Source organism: Anneissia japonica, unplaced genomic scaffold, assembly GCF_011630105.1.
Source record: "Anneissia japonica isolate Jap-2015-1 unplaced genomic scaffold, ASM1163010v1 scaffold287592_len165086_cov136, whole genome shotgun sequence".
Taxonomy (NCBI): Eukaryota; Metazoa; Echinodermata; class Crinoidea; order Comatulida; family Comatulidae; genus Anneissia; species Anneissia japonica.
The window spans coordinates 118461-133978 of NW_022754747.1; the positions used below are offsets into that span (position 1 = coordinate 118461).

General features: G+C 35.0%; 1 protein-coding gene across 1 annotated transcript in view; it reads left to right on the forward strand.

Moving 5' to 3' along the window:
• The window catches only part of LOC117123232, a 35734-nt gene that overhangs the window by 13941 nt on the left and 6275 nt on the right, over window positions 1-15518 (forward strand). Inside the window, exons 7-13 of the mRNA XM_033269078.1 lie at window positions 5074-5490; window positions 6775-7158; window positions 8147-8359; window positions 8828-9208; window positions 9890-9997; window positions 10341-10463; window positions 10749-10868. Of these exons, the coding sequence (XP_033124969.1) occupies window positions 5074-5490; window positions 6775-7158; window positions 8147-8359; window positions 8828-9208; window positions 9890-9997; window positions 10341-10463; window positions 10749-10868 (1746 nt within the window). The remainder of the gene's footprint in view (window positions 1-5073; window positions 5491-6774; window positions 7159-8146; window positions 8360-8827; window positions 9209-9889; window positions 9998-10340; window positions 10464-10748; window positions 10869-15518) is intronic.

Below are 15518 nucleotides of genomic sequence, written 5' to 3' on the forward strand. Positions count from 1 at the left end.
TGTAATAAATTACCATTCCTTGCCTTACTTTAACATATTTAATACATAGAAGATTCTAGAATAACATTTAATTGATCAAAGAAACAGTGTAAACCACATTGGTAATTTTAGGAACACATGACACCATGTAGAATCCAAGAGTAGTATATGGAAGCTTCCAGAATATTGGGTACTTTAGAGGCAAATAAGCCTAATTGGTTAATTATGATGTAAGGTAACCAATGGGGAACTTAGGCAATATGGAATGCTCTTGAATGCTCTGGAGTTGTTCAGCTAGGATATATAAGCTGATAGTTTTATCTTTCTGGAGCTCCTTTTGAAACACATGTTTATGTGAATGTTATTGTGTTATTTTGATACCGGATTCTTGGTGGAGTTTATACAGAATAAAAGTTTATTTGAGAGTTGTTTTACAACACTGTGAGCTGTGTTATATTTTATATGACTAAGAGGGATTCTTACAGTAGTCATTTCTATACCGCTCGGAAATACGTCAAGTAGGAATTCATGACATATTATGGTGGCAGCGGTGGTCGTTCTACTGCATGACATTATGGTGGCAGCGGCGGTTGTTCTACTGCATGACGTATTATAGTAGCAGCTGTGGTCGTGTTCTACTGTAACCAAGGATTTATATATCGTTTTGTTTAACGAATTGTGTGAAGTTTCTACAATTACAGTAAGTAGTCTGTAATTTTTTTTTAGACAGTGGACATTGACTATCTTTGTATTTGGGGCAGTAGACTTGTGAACGTATCGGTAACCACGATTTACTATTAACAAGACACTCGTCCAAATTTCATTATGGCTAATGGACAATCAACAACAAGATCCGGTAAGGAGTACCAAGGCGACGATAACCATGAAACAGATGATGAATCTGTTCAGTTGCAACATTCAGAACATGATACAGAAAACGTTGTAGCACCTGGTGGACTTAACCTTCCAGGCAGTAACTTATCTACTAACAACTTGCTGTTAATTATGCAACAGCAAGTGCTACAGCAACAACAGCACATGGAACAGGAAATGCGAATGCAACGGCAAAACCTGCAACAACAGCAGCAGGATCTGATAAAGCAGATTATGGATAGCCAGAATCAGCAACGCAAGGAAGAAATAGAGAGACACAGGGAAGAAATGGAAAAACAAGAACGATTACGCCAGGAAGAAATGGAAAGACAAGAACGATTACGCCAGAAAGAAATGGAAAGGCAAGAGCGCTTACACAAGCTAGAAATGGACAAGCAAATGGCTTTAGTTACTACGCTGATTGATAAACAAAAGGAAAGTGATGACAAACGTCTTAAAGACATTATGAAACTGAAGGAAATTCAGATTGCAAAGTTGGCTGAGGGTGATGATATCGAGAATTACCTAACCACATTTGAACGAATTGCTAACACCTACGAGTGGCGCAAGGAGCACTGGGTGGTGAAATTGATCCCTCGCTTGACGGGCAAGGCACAAGCAGCTTATGCAGCACTACCAGTGACGGATAGCAATGACTATGACAAGGTAAAAGAAGCCATATTAAGAAGGTATGATATTACTGAAGAGACATATAGACAGAGGTTTAGGGCTATTAGAAAGAAAACTGAGGAAAGTTATAGAGATGTGTATGTAAAGTTAAAGGATTTATTTACCAAGTGGGCTAAACCTAATGACAAAAGTAAAGATGATTTGGCAGAAATAGTAATTTTAGAACAATTGGTAGAAATTATGCCCACTGGGGTACAAATTTGGGTTAAAGAGCACAAACCTAAATCAGGCTTAAATGCTGCAGAACTAGCAGATAATTATTTTCAGGCTTGAAAAGGAGTACAATTTGACAAGAGGTTTCAGCCTCGAAATTCTGAAAACAAATATAATCAGGCAAAAACTGATAAGGGTGCTGTTGAAGCAGAAATTAAAAGTAGTTCTAAATCATTTGACCAAAGTCACAAGTCACAGTCTGACACTAGACCACCTCTCGTTTGTAGACGTTGCAAGAAAGTAGGTCATATTGAAAGGTTCTGTCGCAGTAAAGACGCCTACTTGTCAAAAATGACAGCTAATGTGCAACTACGTCTTACATTGTAGAGGCCTAGTGGAGGGTTGTGATAGTGAAATTTTGTTAGATTCTGGATATGACATGACACTTGTTCATACTGATTTAATTGCGGCTAAGAAAGTATATCGTGAAGACCAGGCTAAAGTTACATGTAGGTGTGTCCATGACCATGTCCAAGCATACCCTACAGCTTATGTAAATATTAAGGTGGGAAATGAAGACCATAGTTTGTTGGTAGGCATCAGCAAAAATTTGCCTAAAGATGTGATTCTTGGTAGGGATTTTCCCAATTTTGAACTCTTGTTACAGAACGGTGATAAGGACATTCATAGCTTAGTTGTAACTAGGACTCAGGCTCGGAATGATAGGCAGGGGCGGATTTAGGGGGTGCCGGCCCGGCCCCGGCCTCCCCCTTTTGGGAGGTAAAAAAAAGAAGAAAAAAAAAGAAAAAGAGAGAGAAAAAGAAAAACATGATAGCCCAGAATGCCTCAAATGTTATGTTCGAGCGTCTAGAACACAAACATTTTGCAGGGGCATGCCCTGGACCCCCTACGACAGTGTTGTCTCAATCGGCCCAACTTTCGGCCCCCCCCTCCGGCCCCCCCTTTTGGACATTTCTGGATCCGCCCCTGTAAAGGGACAGCATCAGCCCAAAAAGTTCCTCCCTTTAGGAGGGGTTTCGAATTAATAGGGGTGTCCCATTACTAGGAGTATCCCCTAAGGGTGTCAACTAAGCAGCATGCAAATATTGTATGTGATATTGTTTAGCATTCTTAGGGGGTAGCTTTTTAATGGTAAGACAGATGCTGGTGTTTGACTGAATGGGGAACTTAGGCAATATGGAATGCTCTTGAATGCTCTGGAGTTGTTCAGCTAGGATATATAAGCTGATAGTTTTATCTTTCTGGAGCTCCTTTTGAAACACATGTTTATGTGAATGTTATTGTGTAATTTTGATACCGGATTCTTGTTGGAGGTTATACAGAATAAAAGTTTATTTGAGAGTTGTTTTACAACACTGTGAGCTGTGTTTATATTTTATATGTCAAAGAGGGATTCCTAGTCATTTCTATACCGCTCGGAAATACGTCAAGTAGGAATTCATGACACAAACATATTCTTTCACCATCAATACACATAGAGGCCCTTCTTTTAGGTAAAACTATCTATCTTAAATTTTTCTTTCTTGAGTTTGGGACTATTATGTGTTTAAATAACTTAAAAGGATAACCCTAAAAGACCCTAATAAAATTTTTTTGTGTTTTTAATTCTAATTTCGTTGGAATTGGTCAAAGCTCCCTAAAATGTGCAATTTATAGAGGAAATTGGCCTGCCGTAACAAGAAATGCGCGTGAAGCACACGAAATCTGAGGATTTTAGGTACTTTCAGAGGATGAAAGGGGCATTTATCAAGGGGTGGGGAAAGATTTTCAAAAGATGGATATTTTCCCTTTGTCCCCCGGTGTTTTTAATTCTAATTTCGTTGGAATTGATCAAAAAAGAGGAAATTGGCCTACTTTCACAAGAAATGTGTGCGAGCGAGCGAAATTTGAGATTTCTAGGCACTTTCAGGGGATGAAAGGGGCATTTATAAAGGGTTTTTGAAGATTTTCCAAAGATAGATATATTCCCTTGTTCCCCGGTGGTTATGCCATCTGGCAGCTTAAATCAAAGTAGTTAAGTGGAGAAGAGGGTGCAGGTTGTCTTTATTTTTCTCTCCTCTTTTTCTTTTCCTTTTTCCTTTCCTTTTCTCTTCCTCTTCTTTCTCTCTCCCTCCTTATCCCCTCTTTCTTTTCTCTTATTACCCAGCCCGGTACGACTGCTAGTTCAGCCTGGTAAAAACCGTCACGGGAGGCAGTCTGTCTACCCCAGCCTGTTACGTCACTGACCTCGAAAATAGTTAGCCTAACCCTAACCCTCTTCCACGTATAGGCACCATATTTTCAACATTAAATGTGGAATACCCTGGCTCTACTACTTGGCTAGTAGTAGGCCCTAGGTTGTGTCATCAGTTTCTGTGGTTATTTTTTATGGGATTGTCAATGCATAGGTCTACATATGTAGGTATGACGATAGAGCCTAATATACTTTTTTAACGATAATTTAATTACAATTCCCCCTGACAAACACTTATGAACTGACTGTAAAGCCAAATAGAGGCTTTCGACCCACTCGAGTTCTCATTATTTTTCATCCATAACATATATAGTTTTCCTGTTTCTATTTCATACCCTCTTTGCAGCCGCTGTTTTGTTCCTAAGACGACTATTTTGGTGGTCATACCCTTTTCGCAGCAGCTATTTGGTTCCTGAGATGTCTTTGCAGGCTGTGTTTGGTTCCTAAGACGTCTTTTTGGTAACTCCGCATGCTCGACATGGCTTGATAATGTCACATACTCAATGCACATGCTCACTGGCTGTCTAGCATTTCGAAGCGCATGCTCACTGTGTTTTTTTAGATAATCCACAGATGTTATTTGGTAGCTGGGCATGCGCATTGCTTAATCTGAAATTCCCATTTCTTCGTAGTAAAAGCTACCGCTACCTACAGTTTCTTAATGACTATTTTCTTTTGATCGTTACAGGCTAATCACCATACTGTAGTTTGTGCACTCTCACTTTTTCAAGCATTATTGTCCAGATATATGCTGTACACATGTATGGTTCTGAAAATAGCTCTAATAGAGTTTGAGAATATTTTATAGACACTTTGAATAGATTCCTTTGAATAGATTTGTCATGAAGAAATGGACGGTGAATCCCTGTCATCCCTGTGAATCATGGAAGCTCTATTATATTATCCACTTGTTTTACTGAAAGGATTAATTCTTTGAACAGACACAGGCACAACTATAGTAATTCGCTGTAGCTACTATCATTTGTGTATAACCAAACATATGAGCCACTGATTGCTGATGTACCATCATGGCAAAATTTGTAAATTATTTATTGATTTGATTCCCCATATTTTAATATATTCATATTTATTAATATTTTACAATTATTTTTTTTATTTGTTAGATATTCAACTGACATTAACCCAGCGGAAGCGGAAAAAAAGAGAAAGTGATGAAGAGGATGGATCATCTGAAATGGATCCCCTTTATTTAGTTAATCAACTCACAAAAAATAGGGACAATATGAAAATAAAAGATATTGAAGAGATTTCATCAAAAGTTGAAGAGCTTCATAATTATTTCAAGAATATGTCTATAAGATTAAAGGGAACAGCAAATGGATCTATAGTATTTCATCTATCTGTATATGATCCAAATGCTTTGATGAATCTATTTGAAATCAATTTTAGTGGGGAACTTATCAAAGATTTGGCTCAAATATTAGTCCAAGAGAAACATCAGCAGGAGTTCTTGGATGAATGGATGACATGCATCGATGAAAATGAATACAAATCTGCACTCACAAAGCTGCAAGGAAATGGTGAGATATTGGACATAAATTATGAAATCTGTAAATTCTTTCTTCTATAACAAAGCTGCTTTAATTCTGCTGGATTCGAGCAAATTTTATTTGGGGGATTTTGCTCTTACTTCCATTTACCCTCTTCCATTGATACACTTTTACAGGAGTACAATAACATAATGTGTTGCAATACAGTTTTATTATGTTCTGTATTTTCAAAACTCTTTATTATTGTTGCATTCTCACAGCAATTCCTCCCAATTTAGCAAATTTTACAAATTTCTCCAATGTATCCAAAATTTTTCTACCATTGGCATTTGGCTGAGAGATATTGCTCCTGCTTCTGGTGCTGTGACCCCTGTTCAAACCTTGGCCAGCATTGATATTTAGTTAAAGTCTGATTGCTCATCTCCTTGAATAACCTTCACATTGAGAGTTATATGGGTTAAGAAACATGTTTGTGTATTACATATACATTAAATGGTGTAGTTAAGCCAGGTGGCACTGCACTGATGCTGCCACGGGTCCCCAATTTTAATGAGGAAAGTAAAGTGTTATTATTATATTATTATTATTATTATTATTATTATTATTATTATATTATCATTATTATTGTTGTCATAGTTATTGTTATCATTAATGTTATTATTATTATACTTCAGGGGTTCTCAACTATATCTCAATAGGAGGCAAAATTGTTCATTGAATAAATTTGAAGGGCCAGGGCAAAAGGTGTACTATGGTGCATAGCACCATCCGAGCTCAGAATATCTGAAGACGAAGGAGGGTTTGGGAGGGGGTGGCCCCTCTCCGAATTAGAAGTTTTTGAAAATATTAAGCTGCTAGACCAAGACGCTCATACAGGCATCTTGACCTAAGTTACTTTGTACGGTTTTGTAATGCAAAAGTCAAAATGTTATGTTTCACACATCGGTAATACATGCAGTATTTTTTTGCTGTTTGCTGCAGTATTTTTTTAGATTTGATTGAATAAATCGCTAAAATTTGCTGGGCAATATATTGGCCTAGTTGGCAAAACAGGATGTAGAATTATTAAGGTTAAAAAAAATCTAGGCCCAAACCTAACGGAAACTATTATTTTCAGCCTGTTCTCATGGGCCGCATAACTGGTACTCGGTTCGTGGGTCGCCAGTTGAGAACCCCTGTTATAGTTACAGTATTTGTATCATTATTGTTTATTATTTGTAGTTTGTCTACTGTACTTATTGTTTGTTATTATCCTTCAGTTGTTCTATTAGCTGTGTGGCATAGTTTAAAGAAATGGTGTGATTTCACTTGCAGGTCAATGCAGTTCAATGTTTAGTATCATAAGTGATGATATTGACTGGGAGAAAGAACTGATAAAGGACTTAAACCGAATAAGACCAGAATTAAAGTTCACCATCATGAAGAAGTGGCGAGTAACCAAGCCGCAAACTATTGATCATTTAATAGGAGAAGGCAGGAAAATAATCATTGCATTTTCAGCAAGACCACTGATGGATTATTCCAAGTATGCTGCACACAGTGTTGTTATAGAAATGCTGGAGGCAAAAACACTTGATGATGCTAAGATAATACCAGTCAAGATATCGGAAGATGCTATTGTACCATCTGAGTTTGAATTATTCACATCGTTGAATTTTTGGGAAAAAAAATTCATTGATAAATTATTAGAAGGTTGTGGTAGGTATAAAATATTTACATTTTTCAGGATGGAAAGTATCCATAAAAAGTGGATACAAAGTTTATTTATTTAAGAATTTGAAGGTCATTAATATTTTAATGATTATGTACAGCATATATAAATCAATGTCGAACACAAAAATGCACCTTTTTTAATAATAAAAGTAGGAGCCGTATTAGTCTTTAGCATAAAATACAAACAAAATGAATACAGTAGCACCTTCCGAAGACTAACAAAAATTTAATGAAACACAAGCTTTCACTTATTATAGAATGATCTCTGAACAAAAAATGATTAATAAATTTGACTCTATAAACAAAGGACTGAACCGAGATCGTGGATTCCTGTCGCACTATTAAACCCTTATTCCTTCGCAATATCTTTTTCATTGACATACTTTGTTATTTTATATCATATTCTTTTATTATATCATTATATACCGATTTGTTGCCATTTGCTGTGTTTTTTGTGCACTTGTTATTTGTTTATAATTCATAGACCTTTCATCCATGACGCTTTGTTTATCCCTGGTCTTTTCGAGCCTGATATTCTATTTATACTTTGTTTATTGCTCATTTGCATATATCTAGAGTTTATTCAGTTTGACTATGTGCTTTTCACTTCATTCAACTGAAGCTTGTGTTTCATTAAATTTTTGTTAGTCTACAGAAGATTCTACTGTATTCACCTTTTTTAATGACACTCCACTCAGGCTTCCATCAAAAATCTGCCAACAGACTGATTTGCCAGCCAGTGGTCATTATTAGTCAAGATGATGAATAGCAGAAGATAGATCACTGGAAACCATAGGAAATAATGAACATTTTGGTAATATAAATTTAAAATAATGAATCAGAAAATGAACTAAATAAAAATAAGTATATTATGTTCAAGATATTAAATCATTGGGAATTCCTAGAAAACAGGGTATTGCTATTGATATAAAATAATGGAAATTAATTTAATACTCTTTTGGTATCATTGTAGGTGCAGACAGTAAGTCTGTTGTATTCCATCTTTCTGTGTCTGATGCTAATGCACTGGAAAATCTACGAGATATACATTTGAGTGGTGACCTCATCCAAGATTTGGCGGGAGTATTAGTGCCAGTAGATCAACAGGAGGAGTTTGTTGAGAGATGGTCATCAGGATTAGATGAGAAGCAATACCAAGCTGCTCTGAGTAGGCTGAAGGCAAAAGGTGAGAGATCATATTGTAAAGTGAAAAGTTGATTATGAGAGAGAATGTGAGTATAAATTATCCACACGTACATGTTGTTGTTCTCAGGCAAAACATTCATTTTCTAGATTTCTGAACACAAGTATGTGCTTTTGCAATTTAATTTAAATAAACATGCATTTTCTTGCTTTCCTCAATAAAAAAGTACTAGTTATGAATACAAATAAGTGAAACAGCAATTGTAACTTAATGAAAAGTAAGAAAAAATTAAAAATTATACTACTGTACTGTGTAATACATTTAAACATTGCAGACATCGATAAAAATATTTCTCTTGAGTCTACAAGAAGACAAAAGTGTGATGTAAGACAAGTTTGGAATATGGTGGTACTGCAATTAAAGGGATTATTCATCAGCAATAAATGTAAGGGTTTCAAGGAAATTTCAAATTATTACTGAATTACATGTCTTTTTTCTTTGCTTTTCAAGGCGGCTCATATCATCTCTGTATCGTAAGTGACGACATAGAGTGGGAAAATAAGTTGATGGAGGACTTACAACACAAGAGACCAGAATTAAAGTGCACCATTTTGAAAAAATGGAAGCCTGAAACTATTAATAATGTAGTAATAGAGAGCAGAAGAATTATTATTGCATTTTCACCAAAACCATTGACTGAATATTCTAAATATGCTGCACACAGTGTTGTTATAGAAATGCTGAAATCAGAAACACTTAATGATGCTAAGATAATACCAGTCAAGTTATCAGAAGATGCTGTTGTGCCATTTGAGTTTGAATTATTCACTATCATCAATGCCTGTGAAGAAAACTTTGTTGACAAGGTTCTGCAAGATTTAGATGAGTGTGGTAAGTACTAGCTCAACAGGATGTTTTCGCCGCTATTTGTGTCTTTGTTAGCAGGATTATTAAAAAACTAATGAATGGATCATTGTAATATAGTGGAGCAGTACAAATAATTGATTTAAGGGCGAGAAGTGATTGAATTTTGGGATGAAAGAGCATGACCAAAATAAACAGAAAGTTAAAAAATCATGTAATAAAGTTGTCTGGAAGTATGAATTCTATCCGGTGCTGGCTCTATTTATCTATTTTTGTCTTCTATAACCTCTCCAATCATATCAGTCAAAGGAGTTTAATATTTTTAAAGCACTTATAACAAATGAAGCTATTTTTGAAAGCATGGCCTACAATAAATAATAAAACGAAATCTGATCTGAACATGAAGAGACAATTTCAATGTGTTTTGTATTTCTAATACTGCATGGTGACTTAGTACTGCTTGATTATTATGATAATATAGATGATAATTATATATACAATGAAAAAGATAAAGATGACAATGACTGCAAAAAGAAATAAAATAATAAAATAATACTGGTAAATGGCATTATAAAAATTGTCTGATTGTGATGTAGATATCTTTACCAGAAACAACAGTACTGTATTATGAATTTTAATATTAAGGATAAAATATAAGTTGTAGACTTCAGAATTTCAATTATTGATCATGCAAAAATGACTTTAAAGAGACAGAAAGTGAGACACATGGTGTACCATCCCCTGCCACCTTTAAAGATACTTCTGAACAGTTATCAAGTGAAGAACAGAAGACACTGCTTTTGGGATCAAGTGAAAGTGAGTTTAGTTATTTTAGTATTAAATTGTTGCTTTCATTGTTGCTGTTATAATACCTTATCATTACCTTATAATAGTGACTCAAAAAAGTGAGATATCTGATTTACCATCATCTGCCACCCTTGAAGTAAACCCCGAAAAATTACCAACTGATGAGCACAAGAGACAACTAGTGGGATCAAGTGAAAATGAGTTTATTTAAATTAGTATTATATTGTTGCAGTAGCTATAGAACAAACACTACTTTATAGTTATTTCACTATTATATTTCTTGATGTTGCTTTTGCTCTGCATTAGCAGTAGAATAATAAAATAAACATTCATTATCCTTCTTAATTTCCAGCAATAATCATGGAGACTCAAAAAAGTGACATGCCTGATGTGCCATCCATTATGACCTTTAAAGGGTCATCTGAAAAATTGTCAAGTGATGAAATCAAGACACAGCTAGAGGGAACAAGTGAAAGTGAGTTTAAATATTTAAATAATATATTTTGGTTTCTTTGTGTAGCAGCAATGTACGTCTTTTCAAATCAAACATCCTTTTTAATTTCCACGTGCAATAGGGAGACAAAAATATTACACATCGGATATGCCATCCACTAACCCCTCCAGAACATACAGTTTATACTTGCAACGATAATGATAAAAAGCTAAAAAGTGGGAACAAGTGAATATGAGTTTAATTATTTCAATATCACTGCAGTAGCAGTAGATTAAAACAAACAACCATATCCTTCTTAATTTACAGCTATAACAGAGATTCAAAAAAGTGACAGGCCTGATGTGCCATCCACTATGAGCCTTGAAGGAACATCTGAAGAACTGTCAAGTGATGAAAACAAGGCTCAGCTAGTGAGACCAAGTGAAAGTGAATGTTTAAAGATTTCAATGTTGTTGTTATTATATTGTTTTTTAATTTTTAGTAATTCTGACGTATAACACCAGATTGTGTTTCTTGGAAATGTATTTGAACATTAACCACAGATTATTTTAATAATTGAGGTCCATGGTACCAAATGGACTAGATATTTATTCTCAATGGCTATGTCAGAAATTAATTCGGAGTCAAATATTTTAAGATATGTCACACAATAAATAAATTTAAAAAAAAAGCTCTGTGTAAAGTAACTTGGATGTTTGCTTGATAATGATATTGCTGGTAAATTCATGATTTTTTCTGTTATCAAGAAATCAATGGTGACCTGAAATTTTATACCATAACAGTAATTTTCTTAATCAAGGCACAACAAATTATTAAGCACCAAAGCCACCATGTAATGTAAAATACAATGCTTATTTTTTTGCGCTTTTTTGCTGTTGAACCGTCATCTTTATCTATTTTATCCATTGATATCAGTACAATCATTCAAATGCATCAGCATTTAATATCATGTCATAATTATGTTTAAGTTTTCTCTTTTGTGATAACTCTCATCATCCTCTTTCTTTTCATGATTTTCTTTATTTGTCTAAATGCTTTTTCTTTTATACAATAAAATAGCAACCAATGAAGATAATGTTATAACATTAAATATCATTAGATTTAAGTGTCATTTATGTTTTATTTACCAACTGCCTAATTACTGCTGTTACAGGCTGAGGCTATCGGCAATGCCGCAGTGCGAAAAAAAAACCTGCTGTTTTCTATCAGCACTGCCACAGTGCAAAAAAAGCTGTCATTTTCTATTGGCACTGCCGCAATGCTAAAAAACTGCAGTTTCCTATTGGCAATACCACTTTCAAAAAAAGCTGTTGTTTAATTAATCAAAATGGATGTTTTGAACGATAGAGGACATTATTGTATCAATAATTGATTAGTTCTAAAATAATAATAATAATAATACCAGTAATAATAACAAAGCTCGAATAATACTTTAATGAATTAATAATACTTTAATAGGCATATTTACGATAGCTTGATTAATGGGAGAATAATGAATCAGCATATTAAATCAACACATATGAACACAAGACACAGCTATTGGGATCAAGTGAAAGTGAGTTAGCTCACTGTTGTTGCAAGTTGTTGCTCTTGATCTGCAAAAGCAGTCGTAGAATAAAACAAAAAACCATATCTTTTTAATTTTCACTTATAATAGAGATTCAAAAAAGTGGCATGCCATATGCCACTATATATGGGGAAATATTCGAAGAACTGTCAAGTGATGTTGTTTGGTATATTTTTCAAATTGTTTCCAGTAGGAATTTTTTCTACATCTGTCAATAAACCCTAACTATTGAATAAATCAAGGCCTCATTCTGCAGCCCAAAACAACAGATATTTACACCTTATGTGCTCTTGTAATTTTTCCATAGGGCCTATAAACAATAGTTCACATTGCTGCTTCCACAGCTACTGTTTACTACATTCTTGGTCCTTCAGTTAGGATGAGAATGACAGTGGAGTATGTATTACGTGTCAGCCAATTTGTTGCCCATGGTCTTGTCAAAAATAGTCACTGATTATTATGGAATAGTAGTAGTCCCAATTTATAAAAAGGTGATGTAAAGGATTTAAATAGCCTCATACTAAGCCTCAGCATTTTGTGATAGGCCATTGCTAATTAATATTTGTAAATCGTTTTTTATCAGTAATCAACTGTAGCACGATTTTTTAGGCATTAATACAAATAAAATACACTAAGTGTTGTACCATTATGATGATCTATTATGCACTTGAGGAGCCAGGCAGCTAAGGAAAGGATTATTTTCCTCTTAAAATTGTGCTTTTTACCTTAATCTGATTTGATTGTTGTGTTTAATGCGTCCGTGAAGGTTTGTGGAAGTTTTCTGTGGTGTTTTTTTCAAAGTATTCCTGTGGTTTTGGTTTTTTTTTTAAGTATTGTGATCGTGTTATTTTTTAGCCTTTTCCTAGCCCTGGCTTCGTTTAATCAAAAGACATAGCTAGTGACTAACATCCTTGGATTGACTATTGTTCTAAGCATTGCATGCACAGACTAGCTCAAAGTAAACCGAACCTGCTGGTGTTACATAACCCACATTCCAGATCGAGGGAGTGTCGTAAACTTGTGCACGCAAGGCCGGCTGAGTACTCCCTGTATTCTTGTTCAGTGTCTGTTACTACTGTCATTTTTTAACTTTGTTTCTGTTGCTGCATTTTAACGTTTTTTATATTTTTTTATATAGATATTTTAGAAGATTTTGAAATTTTGAAGTGGATTTTAACCCTGAGGTAGGCCCTTTTGGAAGCGCCAAGCTGCATTTAAAAGATATGATTTACACAATTAGCGAAATTCCGGTCAAAGATTTTTTCTCCAGAATTAACCATCTTGGAATAGCGGCAACCAGACCATACAGATGTAGTGTCAGCAGGAACAAACAGAGGCATATACCTGTAAGGGTAACATTATCTCGAATATACGACCGTTTTTCAACACGTTAAAAATAAAGGAAGTAATCATGATAACTTATTGGAACTATCAAATGGAAAATGGTCTCTACCCTCTTTTTTTTTTTTATTAACACCCGATGTTTAAATAATAAGATCAACGATCTGGCTGTACGCATGAGATGATTACAACCTGACAGTGACGTGATTGCAATTACTGAGACCCACTTGAGCCCCTCTTTCCTAAGTAATTTGATTTTGCTTGAAGGATATTCTGTGGTGCGAAGTGATCGGCAAAATCATAGAGTGGGGGTATCGTATTGTATGTCCGGGAAGAACTGTCATTCAAGATATGGACTGATCTTCACCACGAATCACTTGAAAGTATTTGGATAACAATCCACCCTAAACGCTTGCCTCATAAAGTTGCGAATGTTTCTTTTGGTCTTTATATCACCCAGAAAGTAGCATAAATAATGATTGGGAGATGGCTTCCCACATAACACAAAGTTTAGGCCATATATGTTGCAAACATCCTGAAACGGGTATTATCGTCACATGTGACTTTAACAAAATGAGAGACTATCTGCTTCTGAAGTATCCCTTAAAACAGGTTGTTAAGGTCGCAACCAGAGAAGCCACATCACTTGATTTGATATACACTAATATGAGTGAATTTTATGAGGCCCTATAAGAGAATCACCGCTTGGTCTGTCTGACCATCACAGCGTCGTTGTTTTTTCACCCATCACAGGATCTTTTAAGTCTCCGAGTATCGTCACTTACCATACAAAGCAGAGATGTAATCCTAACGCTAAGGTCAATTTTGCGTACGACCTCAAGAATATAAGATAGCAAGATCTGTATTGTATGAATGGTACTCAGAGTCAGTTCAAATTTTATCAAACGAACATCACAAAACTTTTGGACTTGCATTTCCCCATAGTTAATCAATAGTCTTCTTAAAGATAAGCCATGGGTAAATAATGTTTTTCAGGGTATTGTTACTAGACGGCAAATAGCTTTTGCCACTGATCCTAAATCAGCTAAATTTAAGAAATTATGAAATTTGGCTAACCGAATGGCCATGTCATTGAGAGGCAATTATTATCGTAACAGTATTGCGCATTTATTTTCCACTGACTATAAATCGTGGTGGAGGGGTATTAAGAAATTTCTTAATCTTGAAAAGGGATGTACAGTGTCATGTAGTTGCTCTTTGAAACACAGTATGCGTGGGGTATGACACAAGCACAAAAGATACAGCCTAACAACATATTGTGATCACAGAGTACTAATGGTGGACCAACTCTTTATTAAACAATGGTATATATATAATAGGCGTTGTCAAGCCTCAGTGAACACATTGAATACAGGTGTCAAGTATTTAACATTATCCTCTTTCGTTGAATAAGGAACCCGGTGACATTTACTTATTAACAGTTTAGCATTATCACTTAATTCAGTATCAGCTTTAACATTCTTTAATAAGCCTAGTTTGCCATCAAATAGAGACTCATGCTTCTTTAAGATCATATCAACATTTAAATCCACATCATTTACACTATCGATTCAATTAATGGTTCCAAACAATTAAACCCAATCCAATTTGAAATGTTTTAACCAATCCCTACTTAACAAGGATTGCTTAGCTTCAGTTACAATTAATATACAAGCAAACAATTTACTTTGGCCTTTGTAGGTTACATTTACCCTGGCTATCCCTTTTGGCTTTACTTTTTGGCCTGTAAAAATTTTAAACACAACATTTGTACTATGCATAGAAAGCATTTTATTAAATATGAGTTCAGGCACTACAGCATATGTTGCACCAGTGTCCACTTCAGAGATTAAGTCTTTATTATTAACTACAATAGTTACCAGTAATGGCGTAGTCGGACTGGAATTCACCACGCTCATCAAAACGATGTTATCAAGTTCATTCAAACTATCGTCGTCTTCCATAACATGATTTAATTTACTTGGCTTGTTCCTACATACTTTAGCAATATGCCCCTTTTTGTTACAGCTATTACAATGTTTATCCTTAAACCAGCAGTCATCAGATGAATGCGATTTTCTCCCACACCGATAACTAAAAGGTTTCCTATGATTGGTAGAATATGCAGCCTTCTTTTTCTTGTGATTATGCCTGACAAAATTAATCCC